General features: G+C 43.7%; 1 protein-coding gene across 4 annotated transcripts in view; it reads right to left on the reverse strand.

The window, feature by feature from the left end:
* Positions 1 to 17,525, reverse strand: part of LOC101529675 (cysteine-rich motor neuron 1 protein) — a 187,479-nt gene that overhangs the window by 16,986 nt on the left and 152,968 nt on the right. For all 4 annotated transcript variants that reach the window (XM_004582731.2, XM_058668082.1, XM_058668084.1 and 1 more), the window contains 2 exons: positions 15,299 to 15,514; positions 10,383 to 10,604 (listed from right to left, as the gene is read on the reverse strand). In XM_004582731.2, the coding sequence (XP_004582788.2) occupies positions 10,383 to 10,604; positions 15,299 to 15,514 (438 nt within the window). The remainder of the gene's footprint in view (positions 1 to 10,382; positions 10,605 to 15,298; positions 15,515 to 17,525) is intronic.

Genomic DNA, 17,525 nt, shown 5'->3' on the forward strand with positions numbered 1-17,525 from the left:
TCACTGGCTCATGATTCACATCTAGGAAGCTGCAGTGAATCTTTTCCACCGTCCCCAAGCACCTTCTGCCTGACCTGTCCCAGGCAGGCTGCTAACAGGTTGGAGGATCACTTTCTGCACAGATGTCAGCGCCACAAAAACAAGAGCTGCTCCTGCTCACTGTCTTTGGCATGTGAGCAATTCTTTCAACTGATTGCTGTGGGCCCCTGGCAGGGCCTTGACCAGGAATGGCATTAGTCTCTGTCCCTCTCACAATACCCCATTGTCCTGGCTCTGGGGAAGAGGATTAGAGGACAGGCTCCAAGAAAAACAGGGGGTATGACACTAATACAACTAAGTTTATCTTTAAGATAAACATACCAGGAGCTACATATCCAAGCAAATGGGATCCCTTTCTAAGCAGTTCGTGCTGAGCCTGTAAATGCATTCCAATGACACTGCAGTGGCTTCCTTCCACTCTGGAATTTTCCTTTGGCCCTAGATGCCATGGCCAACCTTTGAAACCCTCAAGGAAGCCAATGATTATGTCATGGTCATACCTGGCTTTAGATCAGCTTTGGTATTTCATGTACATGACTCTGGCCTCTATCTGAAAAAAATTTTTTGAGCTAAAGTTGACTTCTGGCTTATTTTGGAAACCAAGCCCCAGTTAAGGATGGAGATGTGCTTCCACGGCCATAATCCACACCTGAGTCATGAGTCTGGTGCCCTTCCCTCCTGGTGGCTCCTTCAGTGGGGCCATATGACTCATGGAGCAGGCACATGTGTGACTTTCCTTTTGTGGATTCAAATATGAACAATAACAACAAAAATCAATATCTTTCAGTGGTAAAGTCAGAGAATTTCTGCCTCTTCATTTTCCCTCAATTCTGGTTCCTATGAAAGGGGCAGGGGAGGAACTGGTAAGGTCTTGCTTTAAAGTGCTAACTCCTTTTCATTTCTTCAACTGTTTTAACTTCATTATCTTGTATCTTTTCCAGATAGGAAAAGTCTTACAAGGCCTTGAAGGCTGGGCTTCAGTGTTATTGTTGAGTAGCTGAGATGACAGCAGAAAACTGGCTAACAGCTCAGGGGAATTCTGAGCTGTGTCTCTTTCCTTTGCAAAGATCCAACCTGCTACCCGAGCAGTCACCGATGTGGCAGCTCATTGTGCTGACCGGGATCAAGACTCGTCTTAACCCCGATGAGAAAGCATCCAGACTGTCCCCTCTCCTATGTCCAGAAAGGACACAAAACCAAGGTTCACTCCAACTATGCCTGTGGCTGTGGCTTTCAGTTTCTGCCTAGGTGGTAACTCTCATTCTAAACCTGGTCTGGCAGTTGTGAAGTCAGACCCTGGTGTGGCAGTAGCTTCCTGGGAGAAAGTTAGGCAGCTCATACATTGCATCATTTCTACCGGCTCTCCCGGGTACTATACAGAAAAGCAACTTATGCAGGATCTGGGTGGCAATGAAGCTAAAAACAGCTCTGATTCTCAGAACCCCAGTGCAAAGCAATCTCGCACACGACTCTGGGAAGGTACCTGCTCCTTTGCAACATGGGGAAGGAGGACTGTCTGAGGGCACTGTTGAACGTGTCAAGGGTTGGGTAATGACATACACAGTAGCACTGCTACTAACCTTCCATCTAGGTCTTTCAGTTTGAAGTTTGACAAGTTCAAAGACAACTTCCGTACAATTATTTAAACAGGTATGAGGTGCGATGCATATTAATGGGTGAAATGAGGTTTAGAAAAGGGAAAGGAAAGGATGAGCTGCGAGGCAAGCAAAGCCACCACCTGAGGTGCTGGCACCCCCCACAGGTGCCTATTTGAATCCTGGCTGTTCCACTTCCCATCCAGCTCCCCTGCTGATGTGCTTGAGAAAGCAGTAGAGGGTGGTCCAATGGAAAGGCAGCTGAGCCTTCCTACTTTAAAATTTTTGGTTTACATCTGCCATACAGTACAAACCTTCTCTAGCTCACAAAGGAAAGAAGCACCATCTCTTCTTCTGAATTTTACTTCTTCTTAATAGACAAAGCACCACAGTTCCTGGCCTCTGAGGTCTTTTTCATTTCTACATCACATGTCAGTCACATGTCAGGTGTGAACAAATGGAGTGTGTGTACCTCTTGAGGATGCAGCTTCATTTTTTTTTAAGATAAAGAGACTTAAGTAGAAATTAAAATGAAGCAAGTGTCCGAATGAATAATATAGAAGTCATTAACAAATGTGCAAAGACTCATGCATGTAAAAGATGCTGAGCGGAACACACTGGCTCCATGGGCCTCTACAGACCAGAAAATAACATCAAGGTGGAACTCAGTGGAGGTCTTACTGCTCATGAATGCAGGCAATGCAATGAGGCAGAGCTCTAATACACAGCAATTCTGTTAGTGAATCATTACAGGTTTTGGCTGGAATTGCAGAAAGTTTATGGACTTAATTAAAACCTTGCATATTTTACCTTATGACGTTTAACTTCTAATAGCAAAGCATCTGATCTCAATCTATCTTCACAAAAAGAAAGAAAAATCGAGATGAATGTCATGTAAGCTGACTCCTATCTCTAAATGCCTTATTTTAATCACTCTGAAAGCCAAACTGGCCAGTTTCAAGACCTTTCTTGGAAACATCCTTTTTGCTCAGCTTTATTCCATCTACTTCTTGGGATGGGAAGTGTAACTCTAACGGTAAAGACAACTTTTCAGTGTCCTCAGCATGCTGGGAAGAATAGGCCCTACATTGGGGTCCAGGTGACAGAGGAAACAGAAATGTTTGTGTTTCAGGAACCACACTCACATCAAACTGAAACACCTACCTGCCTGATCCCCTTCTCAAGCAAAGAAGATGCAATTTGGAAATCAGAGATTCAACCTGGCACTGAGTTCTATTATGGGTTGATTAAGCATTTCCTAGAGAGAAGAACCATGTCATTTCCAACTTTAACGGTAGCCTCATCTCATGGCAATGTCCACCATCCAAGGTGCATCTATAGGTACATGCAGATCACACACAGAGCTCAAGTTGGGAATGTATCAGTGTAGTAGTGTCAAAGGCAGGCAGGAAGGAGCACTGGAAAATCAAGGTGGCAAAACAAAATGGGGGGGGAAAACCAATAGCAATGTCCTTCAGGGCTAAGAAGCAGCTATCCATGTCAGAGCACAGTATCTTGTTAGGACTACCTTGAGGCAGAGGTTGGCTCTGTGGTTCAGTAAGTCCCCTGTCCCTTGGGATATCTAGATTCCATGCTGAAATGCCTGAGAGTGAGTCCTGGCTCCACTTCAGAGCTACCTACCTGCTAATGAACCTAGATGGCAGGTAGTGGCTCAGGCGCTTTGATTCCTAATGTCTATGTGCGACACTAGGACAGCTTTGGCTTCAGCCTGGCCTAACCCTGCAAGTTACAAACATCTGGGTAGTGAACAGGTAGATCGATGACCTCTCTTTTTTTTCCCCTTGGACTCCTGCATTTTAAATACATACATACATTCACAAAAATAAAACCACTTAAAGATGACTGTCAAGTGGAACGCACTGGATTCCCAGAGTGGCCAGTTTCAGCAGTGAGAAGAGATATACATCATCCTGTCTCAGCTCAAGTTCTGCCAGAAAAATCTCCCCAGCGGCTTCCTGAGTGTCCTCATCAGGAGGGTCTTCCCTGTCCACAACTACTAGTGGGTACAAGAGCAGGTTTGAGATCCTGGATAGAAATGAGAAAAGTTCATGCTTGTGTGTGTGTCCCTGGCTGCAGCAGTTCCAGCCTCCTTCTACACGATGTCCGTCAAATAAAAACCTCAGGCCTGGTGCGGTAGCCTAGTGGCTAAAGTCCTCGCTTTGTGTGTGCATGCTGGGATCCAATACTGGCACCAGTTCATGACCCGGCAGCCCTACTTCCCACCCAACTCCTTGCCTGTGGCCTGGGAAAGCAGTCGAGGATGGCCCAAAGCTTTGGGACCCTGCATTACACGCATGGGAGACCCGGAAACAGCTCCTGGCTCCTGGCTTTGGATTGGTTCAGCTCCAGCCATTGCGGCCACTTGAGGAGTCACTCAGTGGGTAGAAGATCTTCCTCTCTGCCTCTCCTCCTCTCTGTATGTCTGACTTTCCAACCAAAATGAATAAATCTCAAAAAAAAAAAAAAAAAAACACCAACAAACAAAACAAGGGGGGGTGGGATTTAAGAGACAGACCAGTGGTTTGTCTACATTTACTACCAGAACAGTTTCAATTCTGTTTACACAGACCTGGGTGGGTGGAAGGCAGAGTTTGCAGGAAAGATAACTGAAGTGAGAAGGGGGGTTGCTTGTGCGAGGTGCTTCCTACAGTGCACGGTAGGAACTAAAGAAATGGAAAGCAAGCACTGTTTATGTTTGTTATGATTGCTTTAGGTTGAGTTCTAGTCAACCCCTGCACACTACAACCACATTTCAACTTCCACCTTCTAAACAATGCACAGGAAAGCATTCCGTTTCCCCTTTTGGTTACACTTGTCTCCTGCCATTCAGATCACTCCAGCACTGGGACCATGTGAGCTTTGGCATGGAAGCCACAGCCGTTAACAACTCTGTAGTCCACGGGGGAGGGCAAGTGTCACAGACTCAGTGTCCAGGAACCACAGCATTTCATACACAGTGTATACACAGGTGCCTCAAATGGGACCAACCTCTCCGACTTGGCAAAAAATAACATAGCCGTGCTACAGAGAGCAGGCCGATTCCACCTGCATCACAATAAGACAACCACAGATGACTAAAACTGGAGTGGGCAAGGGGAGGTGCACCATCAAGACATTATCTAAAATATTCGCAATTGGGACAGGAGTGCAGTACAGTGGTGAAATTGCTATTTGGCAAGCTCACATTCCACACTGGAATGCCTGATTCAAGTCTGAGCTAGTCGGCTTCCAGCCTAATCAGCTTCTGGGAGGCAGCAGACGATGGCTCACTTGGGTCTTTGTCGTTCACGCAGGAGACCCACACAGTTCCCTGGCTACCAGCACTGAGGTGTGATCCAGATGCCTCCCTCCCTCCCTTCCTTTCTCGCAAATAAAATGAAAATTTTTGAAAAATGAAAAAAAAAAAAGAAATAAAAAAGCACCAGAAATTATGTCTTTGAAAAATTTAAGGAGAAAAAGAAAAAAAGGAAAGGAGAGGAGGAGGAAAGAAGAGAAAGAGGAAGGGAAGTATAGTTATGTCCTTAGACTTGTACTTAGGAAATCCATAAAATCTGTTCTCTTCATGTTAATAAAAAATAAAAAAACAAGTTACACAGAAATATCCTTATCTTTCAAAAACTCATCATTGAGTTGCAGTATGTAGGCCTTTGTAGAAAGCTAGGGACTACAAGTAACAGTGGATACCAGAACGTATCTGATGCCATGTTACTTAGACTACAGCAGCATGCCCTACACTGGTTTACTGTTTATAAGGTACTTTCATCTACGCCCATCATGTTACAATTTTCACAGCACATCTCTAAAGCATAGGGCAGTGTCTTTCCCATCCTACAGCTGAGGATACTGAGTTAGGGTCACAGCTCAACAGCAAGACATGGCTAGCCTGGGACAGAACCCTGAGCATACTATTGGCTACAGGTAATTTTTCTTTCACTGTGCAGAGGTTTTTAATTTTAAGAAAATACACTGGAGAAGGAATTGCAAAAAACTTTCCAATGAAGATGCTAGTATTGTCAAATTGCGATTGAAAAAATATTAAATATCATGAATTGTATACCTTCTTAAAGATGCTGAATTCAATATTTACTATATGTGATTCCTGGACTCAGTTAAATGTACATTGATAAACAGATGTTCCAATGAAATAGTCTTTCTCTAGACACACACCTACGAAGAAACCTTTTATAGGGTTAGTCTTAAACAGAAATCTAAACAAAAGGAATGTTATATGATAAGCTGATTTGATAAAAAGTATAGACCTCTCCCTTACGGAACAGAAATATTTAATCATTTCCTAATTGAAGATTATGGTGGAGAAGACTTCTATACGGATAAAATGCCAGCGTCAACTACAAAGGAGTAGAAGTGTGCTTCAAACAGCTCATGGAAAATTGTAATTAAAATAATTTTTTGGTGTAAAATAGTTATGGAATACATGCATAGTTTTTGCATAATATACATCGCCATGAACTTTTTGAAGATTTCTTATACAGTTACCAGCATATGCTAAATCAGCCAGATCCCATGTGAAAACTCCGCTTTAAATATTAATAAAGGCACACAGAGTAAGTATTAAAGAGCTAAGCTTTCATGAGATAGACGTACAATCTCCAAGAAAATTATGTTCTAATGTACCTTCTCTAATAGAGTTCATTTTCACAGATCCTTCATGTACATGATACTTCAAAGATGCTCGCAAGATTCTGGATGACTTACAATTAGAATATCTTAACTTCCTTCACATGTAAGTCCTGAAGTATGTATGTATAGATCCATAAATTACACTTGATTACAACAATCTATTATTCCCAAATAGCTGAATTAGTTTCCAGTCCACAAATGAGACTGTCGTTAAGTAACTGACCTCAAATATCTCCTAAAACAACATTCAATTGCAAGGACACAAATACACAGAAACCTCAAAAAGCTCATGGAAAATGCAATAAAGAAGATAACTATTTTGCTGCAAAAATGAGCTGAAATGCATGTTAAGTTTTTCTTAAGGATTATGCATTTTTCATGAACTTCTAACACGCCCTGGCCAGCTCCAGAAGGATATTGTCTGTCAATTCTGTTCGTTTGGACCAGCTTAGTTGGTAGCACTGCTACGAATCCCGATTTCCTACGTCAACCAAAGGTCTGCTGCTGCAGTACTGTGGGCTTGAAGGCTTAGGCATCACATGGAGAAGGACCTTCATGACTGAAGTAGTGCTCTCTTTGGTATTACTTAACCAGGAGCGACCGACCCTAGGTACAGAGTCCCTCCTCCAGATGCCACTGCACTTGGCGTGAGCAGAAGCAACACAAACATCAGGCCAAAGGTTATGTGACCAGCGCATGCATCCCTGTGGGTCAGGCAAATGCCAATGAAGGCAGGGCCCTTGGTCTGTGCTCATTTTCTCTCTTCCTGGGGGGTGACGGGATAATGATCTCATTGAAGCAATGGAATGACTTTTGCTAAGAGAAAGGCATGCAGCATGGAGTCAGTGATAAGGCAAGGGCTGCTTTAAGCCAGCCCTATCTTGCATGACAAAGTGTGTCACAGGGGGGTATTTGCTTTTACAAGGAAGCACTTATCAAATCAGCACTCTCAACAGCATCTCCACATGACCTTTTGACCTCCACCTGACTCCTCCTAACCTTGTCCCTCCTCCTTCATTTCAGCCATCCTGAAACATTCATGAAAATAAAATCTAAGCCTTTAGGTATTTGTGTAGGAAGCCAGAATATAAAACAAAAAATTAGGAAATCAGAAGATGCTCCATTAAAATGATTGTGTAATTGCTACTTAGTGCCTTCCTCGTAGGATGAATTCCCTAATGATAGGTATTATAAGTAATTAGACAAAGCTATTCACTTCTCAAAATTAATCATCAATCCCATTAATTTATGTGTATTACACATCCTATTAAATTAGCACAAATATGCGGCCTTCCCACATCAAAAGAGAAGCATATTACTGCACATTAGTGACTTCAAATTAAGCTGAAAGGAACACAAATACTTGTAATTAGAAGACTACTTTTAGTAGGATTGCTATTTTTCATTTCTTGTATGGTGAGAAAAAAGGATGCTGCACAATTTGAAAACAAGGAAATTTTCTTGTTTTGGCCCCTGACAAAAGGGTGTCAGCTGAACGCTGTTTGTGGCATTCACCCAGAGAGGAGACCTGAGCCTTGGTGAAGCCAGCACATGTAAGCTGGGTTCCAACAGAGAAAAGTATGAAACAGGAAACAGCGTAAGCACCGGCGCTTGGTACCATGGAGAGTCAGCGGGTGCCTGGAGACATGCCTTCCGATGTTGTGTTTCCAGTTTCTTCCTTTCTGCCATGATTTCTGGAGAGTGCAGAAGGCCCTGCACCGAGGCTCACCTGGTCACTGCCCGCAGGAGTGCTAACGCCGCACAGGGATCGGGCCAACTGAGGTCCAGCAAAAGAGCAAACGGAACAGATAGGAATTCCTAATTATAGCCAAGAGCTGAAAACTGACTTCATACGCTTGGACACAACAGGCACTGCAAAGAAACCTGATAGGACTACTTGCAAAATGAGTACCGTGCAGACAGAAGAGGTTTAATGACTATTTTGGTAACACCAAAACATGCACGGAACACTAAGATGAATCAATAAGTACAACATACAGCTACCACTTACCCAATGCTAAGTCTCCCTACATACTTCCCTGAAAATAAGTCACAGGCCTATGATATAAGTTACAATTACAAAGGCACCAATCAGTGAGGCGAGTAGCTGTGAGAGGAAACAGCAGAATCCAACCTTCTACTATACTACTGTGCATTTGTTTGAACTATAGTCAAATGAATGTGTTTGCATTTCAAGTCAGAATTGCATATTTGGGCCACACAAGTCTTTGCCTTGTACACTTAAAAAGAGAGGGTATTCCAAGTGATGTTGGAATTTCAACAGGAAGCATGAAGCATCCTTATCCCACAACTCTCTGAAAAAGAATGAAGACGGAATACTATGACTTTTGAATTTAAGTTGGGGTTATGAGAAAGAAATGATTGGTTACTATCAAATGGAAACAAAGTCATTAATTTCAAATGTACCCATGGAATAAAAAAAGCCAACAGAAAGGAAACCAAACAATCTGAGGGTTTCTTAACACATGAAGTATCTGCTGCTAGGTTTTTCCTTGGGTAGTGCCTTGAGTCCTGGTTTCCCACGTAGGAACTACACACAGGTGGCTGGTTTCTGAGTTATTTCTTTCAGTACCACATTCTGAAATATTAGTATGATACTGGTTGTTTACTTCATACCTCTACTCTGCTGTCTCAAACAGTAGCCTAGTTAAAACTTTCATTTAGATTGAACCATTCATTTTGCCCATCTCTTTAGAAAGTGAAGTAGCATTAACTTGCATGCATTCCTCAACACATTTTTAAGACTCATTTAGGAGCTACAAAGCTTATAAGTGATAGAGAGAAGCCATTATCCCAGCTACTACAAGGCAGGATTACCAGATGGCTTGCTTAGCATCCTGGTCTATGGCTATTGCCCCACAAGTTTACTCACAAAAGCATGATGGTTTGAAGAATAAATTATTTAGATGATCATCTCAAAAAAAGAGCAGAGAATCAGGCATTGCAAACATATTGCTACGTTAAATATGCTTTTATGTTAAATATTATGTGGAGAAGATCAAGCTCTGCCAAACTCCTGAGAATAGACATATTCTTAAAATATTTTTCCTGCTACCTCTTATACACCATGTAGAATAAAAAGACTGTGAGAAAACAGTCCTGCCTAATGGTAGAGGTCAGAAGCTGAAGGTCAGCTGTGTTCAGAAGCTTGTCTCAGGACCACTGTTTATCACTTAGTCTATGGAAGGTAAGACAAAGCTCCGTGGCCAAACCTTTCATTTCCCCAAGTTCTCATCCAAATATATGCAATGGCTGGTTCTAGAAAGTACATCAAATTTCCAACAAGTCCACAACGCCTGCTCCCACTACAGTCTGTGTGCCTTGTTCACTATCAGCTTGAGACGCATTTTGTCTTTGAGTTTTTTTCATAGGATGCCAGAGTAATGAAGGAGAGGCAGAGCCTTGGGAGCAGAGCCTTGCCCTTGACAAGAGCTGCCAGCTGCCTCAGCCTCACCTTCTGGTCCCTGGAATATCATCTGGCTTCCATCCACAGCACTAGCTTCAGTATGGATGCTGCGGGCTAACACACGTATGTCCTCTCTTCACAAGACGTTATCAGCCTGGGCCGTGAGAAGGAGAGCTCTCTGTCAACTACTCATGCCTCACACTCTGTGTGGAGACCGTCAGGGACAGTTGTGCAGATTAAACAATCAGAAAACAGGGAAAAGTGGAAGGTTACATTAATCCTTCACCTTCAGTTGATCTCAAAGTAGCAGGGAACTTTATACATCAAGTTTACTCTCACATGGTAAATGGTATTTCTAAGGGGGTTGGACACTGCTGTTCGTAACTACGTGAAGAGAGCTCTAATTCTGAAAATCCTGAACTGGAAAAAGAGTCCAACAGAATGTGACTGTGCTGAAGAAAGCATTCTTTCATTCCTAGTGTGTTTTATCTTGGAAGTACATCTATACCTTACCCCTGCTTGATGCTGCTATCCTGGGTCTGTGTGGCAGGTCACCCAGAAAACGCAATTTTAGAACTATGCACTGATGTAGGCACATGGTTATGAATGTTGATTTAGTGGCCCCTGGTTGAGATGAAGGATTTTTTATTTAGTCTTACCTATGCAGTAGGGACAGCACTGGCCTTTTCTCAAGACAGGTCGTTCACAGGATACAGAAGGGCAAGACTCAGAGAAACAGCTAATCACGCTATCCATGCACACACAGCTGGTGCAAACATCAGGCTTCCAGGACTCAGCTGCCAGGAAGATATCCCCTTCATCATTTTTGCAGTAACTAGGCACGCTGTCATTATGGGATGAGGAAGGACGAAGAGGTTCATCTGGAAAAATGAACACACAGGTCAGCGGAGAGGATGCTGTGAGGCACTAGCTGTGCAGCACAGCACACTTCACTCCAGACACAGCGAAAGCACTCCAATCCCATGGCTCTGGGCCCCTCCTTAGAAAGTGGGCGGAGTTGGGGGGGCTCAGTAACAATCAGGAGGTCTGAGTTGGAGAAGGACTTTTCAAACAAAACAAAGACCATCCACAAAGATCCTCATAGGTACTTACGCCACATCCACTCTCCCCTTCTCCCCAAGCTTGACAAAATGCTGATTTTTGTTTGGGATGGCACAGGTCTTGGGTCGCAATGGGGGTAAGCATGCTAAGACAACTCTCTTCCTTGCTTTCCTTGTTTCTTTGCAAATTGGGTGACCGTGTCACTGTGTTTATAGCTAATGGGAACTAAATGCAGGAGGCTTCTGGAGCAGCTTTCTCTTCCTTCAAAGGGTGGGTAATATGCTGTCAAAAATCCTTCCTCATTCTTCCTGCTCTGAATATGCCTGTGCTGTGGCTGCAACATCTTTATCAAACCCTTATCGCTCCTACAGGAGGAACCGAACAGCCCTAAACAACCCAGAATCAATGCCGATAAACATCTGCTCCCCAACTTCTTATCAAATGAATCTGTGCTTGTTTAAACACTGTTTCTGGCTTTTATCTGATTTGCAGTCACAGGCAATCCTAACCAACCAATGCCTGGAGTTTCATGCCCCAAACTACCAACATTCAGGCATCCACACTAATGGATGAAAGATAAGAAATGCAAATTAATCAAAAGGTTGCAACCAAAGAAAAACCACCTAGAAGTCAGGAACACTTAGGCTAGATGTCCCACAAATGAAGTTGCAACTTGAAATGGAGAAAACGCCACCAAAAAAAATCCAGATATATATTTGGATTAGTAAAAACTGTAACTTCAACTACACATACTGAGATCTAAGAACAGAAAACCTGGGGTTGGCACAGTGGTATAGCATCCTAATCCTCCACTTGCAAGTGCCTGCATCCCATACAGGAGACAGTTTGTGTTCTGGCTGCCCCACTTCTACTTTAGCTCCCTGCTTATGGCCTGGGAGAGCAACAGAGGATGGCCCAAGTTCTTGGGTCCCTGAAGTTACGTGACAGATCCAGAAAGAAGGTCCTGGCTCCTGGCATCAGATCAGTTAAGCTCCGGCTACTGTGCCATTTGGGAAGTGAACCAGCAGAAGGAAGACCTCTGTGTTTCCCCTTGTCTTTCTCTGGAATATCTGCCTTTCAAGTAAACAAATCTTTAAAGAACAGAAAGGAAAGCCTAAGCTGGTGCACCTTTTTGCTTATAAAATGTAACTTTTCACAGCTAGAACTTCCAACCTCCCTCAGCAATCACAAGTCTAGACATAGCCACCACAGTCCTACTCGGCAACCCCCTGAGAGCGCCACCCTTTCTCAATGCACACATGACCAAAAAGTTAGGTTCAGTTCCTCCTAGAATCAACTTTATAAACTCCGGAATTTCCAGCCATGAAACAGAAATAATTGAGACAGACATGCAGTGGAGCTCTCAATGCCACTATTTTCTTCCCTCAGCCTCCAGAACATTTCCTATAGCCAATATTAGAGTTGATAAGAGCTTCTTTCACAACACAAGCACTTGCTTCACTAGAGGGGTCCTTTCCAATAAATGGAGGAAGAGAAGCCAGCATAATTGAACTGGTTCTTTCACTTTGTAGAACATCTCTTACTACCAGCTGTGAAGGCACAAGAGAAAAATCAGCCATTGGTTCCATGGCTCCAAATTCAGGTATGATTCTATTTCAATGATCCGATTTCAGGTGTGGTTCCAGAGATCCCATCCACGCCGAGCAAAGATGGTAAAATGGCATTTCTTTCTCAGGGACCTTTTTGGAGTCATCTCTGTCTAGGGATAATGTTTTCTTTACTAGATTGGTCAATGCAAACTTTTGCTTCGGATGGAGAAAGGATAACTCACTTTTGTTCACAGTGGACTCTGGACTAGACCCTGAACATCAATGTAAGGCTTGGTGGCTTGCATTAGCTTGCTCAGCTCCTAGAATGACAGGGGCATAGGAGGTGGCATCTCCTGGGATCGGGCCTCCTACTGAGGGCACTGGGACATGCTGGGCAGCGGAGTGTGAGGCTCTCTCTGCACCAGTGCAAATGCCTCGTGGAATCCAGCCTACAGCACTTCCCCTCCTGGGCCTCTCCTCCCCTTTCCCTGCTCCAGAAGCACCTTCTTCATACTTCTGGTTCAAACATCTGTGCCTTTATTTTCATCAGCTTTCTGTAAAAGTTGGTGGCTAGTCACTCTTTTTCTTTCTTTCCTATTCCCCCCACCCTCCTATGCTAGGCTTGTTTTCCAACATCTAGAAAAGAAGAAAAGCTTCTAAAGTTACAAAAAAAGAAACTTTTCCTGTCATCTCCCTTTTATGCTCTGAGGAAGCTGTGCACCTGCAGGGATATGCCACTTGTCTTCATGAACCCATTTCCCTTCCAGACCTTGTCCTAACCAAAGGACACAGAAAGCTCAAGGGGGGAGGGAAATACAAAGCAGCCTGGAGAGACTCCAGGAGAGATGCAGTTCTCCAGTGTATCATTTTGAGATCACTGGAGAACGCAAATGTCCTAAAATTCAAGGTGCACAGCTTACCAATGCCCCTGTAAAAATCTACTATGCTGAGAAAGAAATGAATGCTTTAAGACCTGTTGTCACTGCAGCAGATCTTTGAGTGGGAATATCCAGATCTACCCTGGGCTGGGTGATTGACTCACACAGACCCTGGTTATGCTCACTCAGGCTGCAACAGGTGTCTTCAGAATAATGATAAAACACAAAGTCCTTCTATGCAAGATGAGGAGTAGCACTGAAGCATCTCAAGTCATATGTGGGCCTAGGTTACTAAGCGAGAAGTCGACCTCAGGAACACAAGCAGGAGCTTGCTAGAGAGAAGTCAAGGAGTGCAGGAAAGCTGTTTTTCCTGCTGCAACCTGTGGGCCTCCACACTACTCTCAGAGACCATGCCTCAAATTGCTGAGGAGTCCCATCTGCGACGGCTCTCGCGCTATGTGGGGTGAACCTCTACATGTGATCATGCTCCTTGGTGACAGTGGGCTAGTGACCCTGGCAATGTCTTGTCCTCCACTGCCTCCCCCATAATCTGACACTCAGACCCTAGCACAGATGTCCTCAGGCGTGCTTCCCCTCTGGTGGAAATGTTCTAGGTTACACGCATGCTCATATCCTCCCCTTCAAGGCACACCTCTTACATTATCATTATTTACTCAGTGTAGCAACCTGGAGTGCTGGGTTCATATTTTGGACTAGTGCTCTGCAGGACAAGAGTTGTATCTGTTTTCATCAACCTTGGGACTCCTGTGGCTCAATTCAGGCATTTCAGAAATATTTCTAAAGTGAGTGTCTAAAGTGGATGTAGATTCATCGTCATCCATGAAGACATAAGCTGGTTTCTGCCAGGAGCTGGGGAACATATATGGCTCAGAATAGCGAAACATTATCCATGTTGGATCTGAATAAAATTGTGATAGTGGGGAACAGGCCTTGGGTCCTCTTAAACTGAAGCATGCTGTAACAGTCAAGTCTCTCAGATTAATGGGAATGGTAACCCTATCAAAATTTTGTACTAAGACGTTATATCCGGACAGTATCCAATCATGTCTCTACTCCTACAAGTTCAACTAATGCAACGGAAAAAAAAAATCAATATAAATCCATGAAGAATTTAGGCCCCAACTACACTGGCTATAATGGTAGGACAACAGATTACGGTTCGCCAACAAAATAATCTAATGTAAAAATAAGTGATAAAATATCAGGAGTATGTTTTAATTATGCAGAAAAAATACTAAGAATGTATGTTTAGAAGGCAAATGGTTGTTAAGTTTTGAAAAATGGAGTACTAACTACAAAATACAACTAGTTCTAACAATTTGGCAATTTTGTGTATCAAATTAAATATCTTTTAAAAATTATGTAGTCTCATGTTAATCAGAAATACTAATTATAAAACCAGTAACTTAAGCTTACAATCCTGATATATTTTCATATTTATTTCATGATCATAAAATTACCTAAAGTAAGATTTTCTGCAAAATAAAAAGAAAATAATAATATTCCTTTTTATCTGTATAGTGCCAGTCCCTTACTATTTTTGGATGTTAGATTATTAATAACCGCAGCCTTGTGGGGGGGGGAACATTATATTTTTTTCTGGGTATCTTCAATCACTGCTATACTTTTCCAATAATGTAATTCATTTTTCTAAATCAGTATTGGTTTAACATCAGCTAAACACAAAGATTGACTGCATTCATTTGCAAAATACTTGGAATAATCTGGGACAGTGTAGCTGTCTCCACAGGCTGTCTCTACTTACATATACTCTTTGAATCCGAGATGTAAGTTTAAGGGGAAACCTGACAAAAAGAAGCCATCTCCTTTATTTTTCCAAGTCACCTTGCGTGTAGGCCAATTTATCTGCATATCCAGTGTAGTTGGTGCTTCAAAGAAGACAATGAATTTAGGAAGCAGGCTGCCAGGTGCTCCTGCCTGGGTTCCTGGGTTTGGCAAGCTGCTCCATTGGGCCCACCCTCAGCTGCTGGGTTCTGTGGAATGATGCAACCCACAGCTGCACCCTTCCCTGCCGAGCACATACCCAGGCTCTGCAGCCATTACCTGTGCACTGCGGGCAGCAGGAGTCCTGGGTCCGGGAGGGGTTCTGGCAGAGCAGCGGTGGACACACCTCTGTCTCACATAGCACTCGGCCACTGTGACAGGTGCACTGTGTACAGGAGTCGATGTTCCAAGTTTCTCCTTCCACAAAGTACTCTCCTCCAGGAGCGTGGCACACGGAGGGAGTGCTGAGCTCTGGCTTCTGCACCACAAAGTCATCTGGAGAACGACACAATCAAAACAGGAGGCACTGTTCATCTGCTGTCTTTCCAGGGTGCTGTTTGCTTTAAGAGACAGAAAAGATGAACAAGCTGAAGAGTATCTCTATTCTTATCAAAAGAACAGTGGTGAAAACAGTGTTTCAAGCACAGAAACGGGAGACAACTGCAGAGGAGCTCATCTCAGGAAGTGAGGTCCAAGTGGTTCAAGTCTGTCAATAGTCATAAAAGAACTAAGTCAGAGAATTAAATTACAGGAAACAGAGTAAAGGCCACTTTGGGCATTTTGGACAATGTGTAGGAGTTGTCTGGAATAAACAGCTCTCATTTATTGAATGCTTGTGATAGCCCAGTTATTTTCAGGTTAAGCACTTCACATTTTTTTTATTTATTTCATTCATTCCCAACTTTGACCTTGTGAGGAGGAAACGGAGGGCTCACAGTAGGGGGAGCAGACACAGGACTGGAAGCCAAGGTTGTGCTATGTGGACCCTGGATATGCCTCCAGATTAAACAAACCTTCCAGATGATCTATGTTAGATCCACTTCATTATCTCTGGGATTCCAAGTACTTGGAAACACATCCTGCTGTCAGCAGGCCACACCCCACTCTCAGCAGCCTGCCAGCAAACTGAGCAGGAATGCTGTTGCAGAATCAACAGTCTGAAAACCCTCACCTGAGACTAAACATTTGCATGGTGATATCATCAGCAACAGGGGGAATGCTAAGAGGCTGATGATAACTATGATTTCTCTCCCCAGAAGAGAGCTGGGTTTGGTCCCTTGGGGAGATGATAATGATACAGAGGGAATTTCATGCTGACATGTTTGGAGAGGCACTGGGAGTTTCCCTGAAGTTGTGCTGGGGGTGGAGGGGTGGGGGAAGGAGCTGGATGAAGACATTAACCACATTCACGTAATCCAAATACAACAAGCACTTCAAGGAGGTGCTGACAGTGTTGACTCCTGCTGAGAGGTAGTCTGGAGCCATCACAGCCAGCTTGTGATTGGAGCTCATTGCAAGTCAGGTCCCAGAACTACCTCGTCTGTGCAGGGATGCTAGGGCTGACCTCGCCTTTCAGTACCCTGGGGCTGAGACTTTCCAAAGTGGCTGCGAAAAGACACTCCAAGTGGCCTTGGCTGATTTCCAGCTGAAGAGGAAACTGCTAATGTAGCTTTAAGTGAAGGGAACTAATAAAGACAAGAATTTTGACCAAGTGGACACATTACAGAAAAACTGACATTAGCCAATATTTGTAACAACTGTTATAGAATTTCTAGCCCATGCATAGCCAGGAGGAAGAGAATCAGAATGAAAACTGAGCTGAGGCAAGATAAAATAAGTTCATTTCCAGTGATTTAAGGGAAAAAAAATTGTTCCAAAGGGCACCAGTAAATCAATGCTGGAGAAAACCTCGGCGATGGGCCTGGCAGCGTGGCCTAGTGGCTAAAGTCCTCACCTTGAAAACGCCAGGATCCCATATGGGTGCCGGTTCTAATCCCGGCAGCTCCACTTCCCATCCAGCTCCCTGCTTGTGGCCTGGGAAAGCAGTCGAGGACGGCCCAATGCATTGGGACCCTGCACCCGTGTGGGAGACCCGGAAGGTGTTCCAGGTTCCCGGCTTCAGATCGTCGCGCACCGGGAGTTGCGGCTCACTTGGGGAGTGAATCATCGGATGGAAGATCTTCCTCTCTGTCTCTCCTCCTCTCTGTATATCTAACTTTGTAATAAAACTGAATAAATCTTTAAAAAAAAAAAAAAAGAAAAGAAAACCTCGACGAGGATGCTGGCTGCTCTTGTAAGTGCTGCCGTGGAGGGAGGTGGCAAAGGGTGAGACCATCCCATCTTCTGAGCCCTTGTGCCATACTCTGGGCCCCAAGGCAAAATGTGAGAGGGGCTGGTGAGAAGGAAACAAGAGGAAAGTCATGAAAAGGTAGAGAGTAAGAAAAAGAAAAATCTGGGAGATTTCTGCTGACCAGTTGATCAGAGGAACTCAGGTACTGTTCACTTA

This window comes from Ochotona princeps, chromosome 8 (assembly GCF_030435755.1).
Source record: "Ochotona princeps isolate mOchPri1 chromosome 8, mOchPri1.hap1, whole genome shotgun sequence".
NCBI classification, from domain to species: domain Eukaryota; kingdom Metazoa; phylum Chordata; class Mammalia; order Lagomorpha; family Ochotonidae; genus Ochotona; species Ochotona princeps.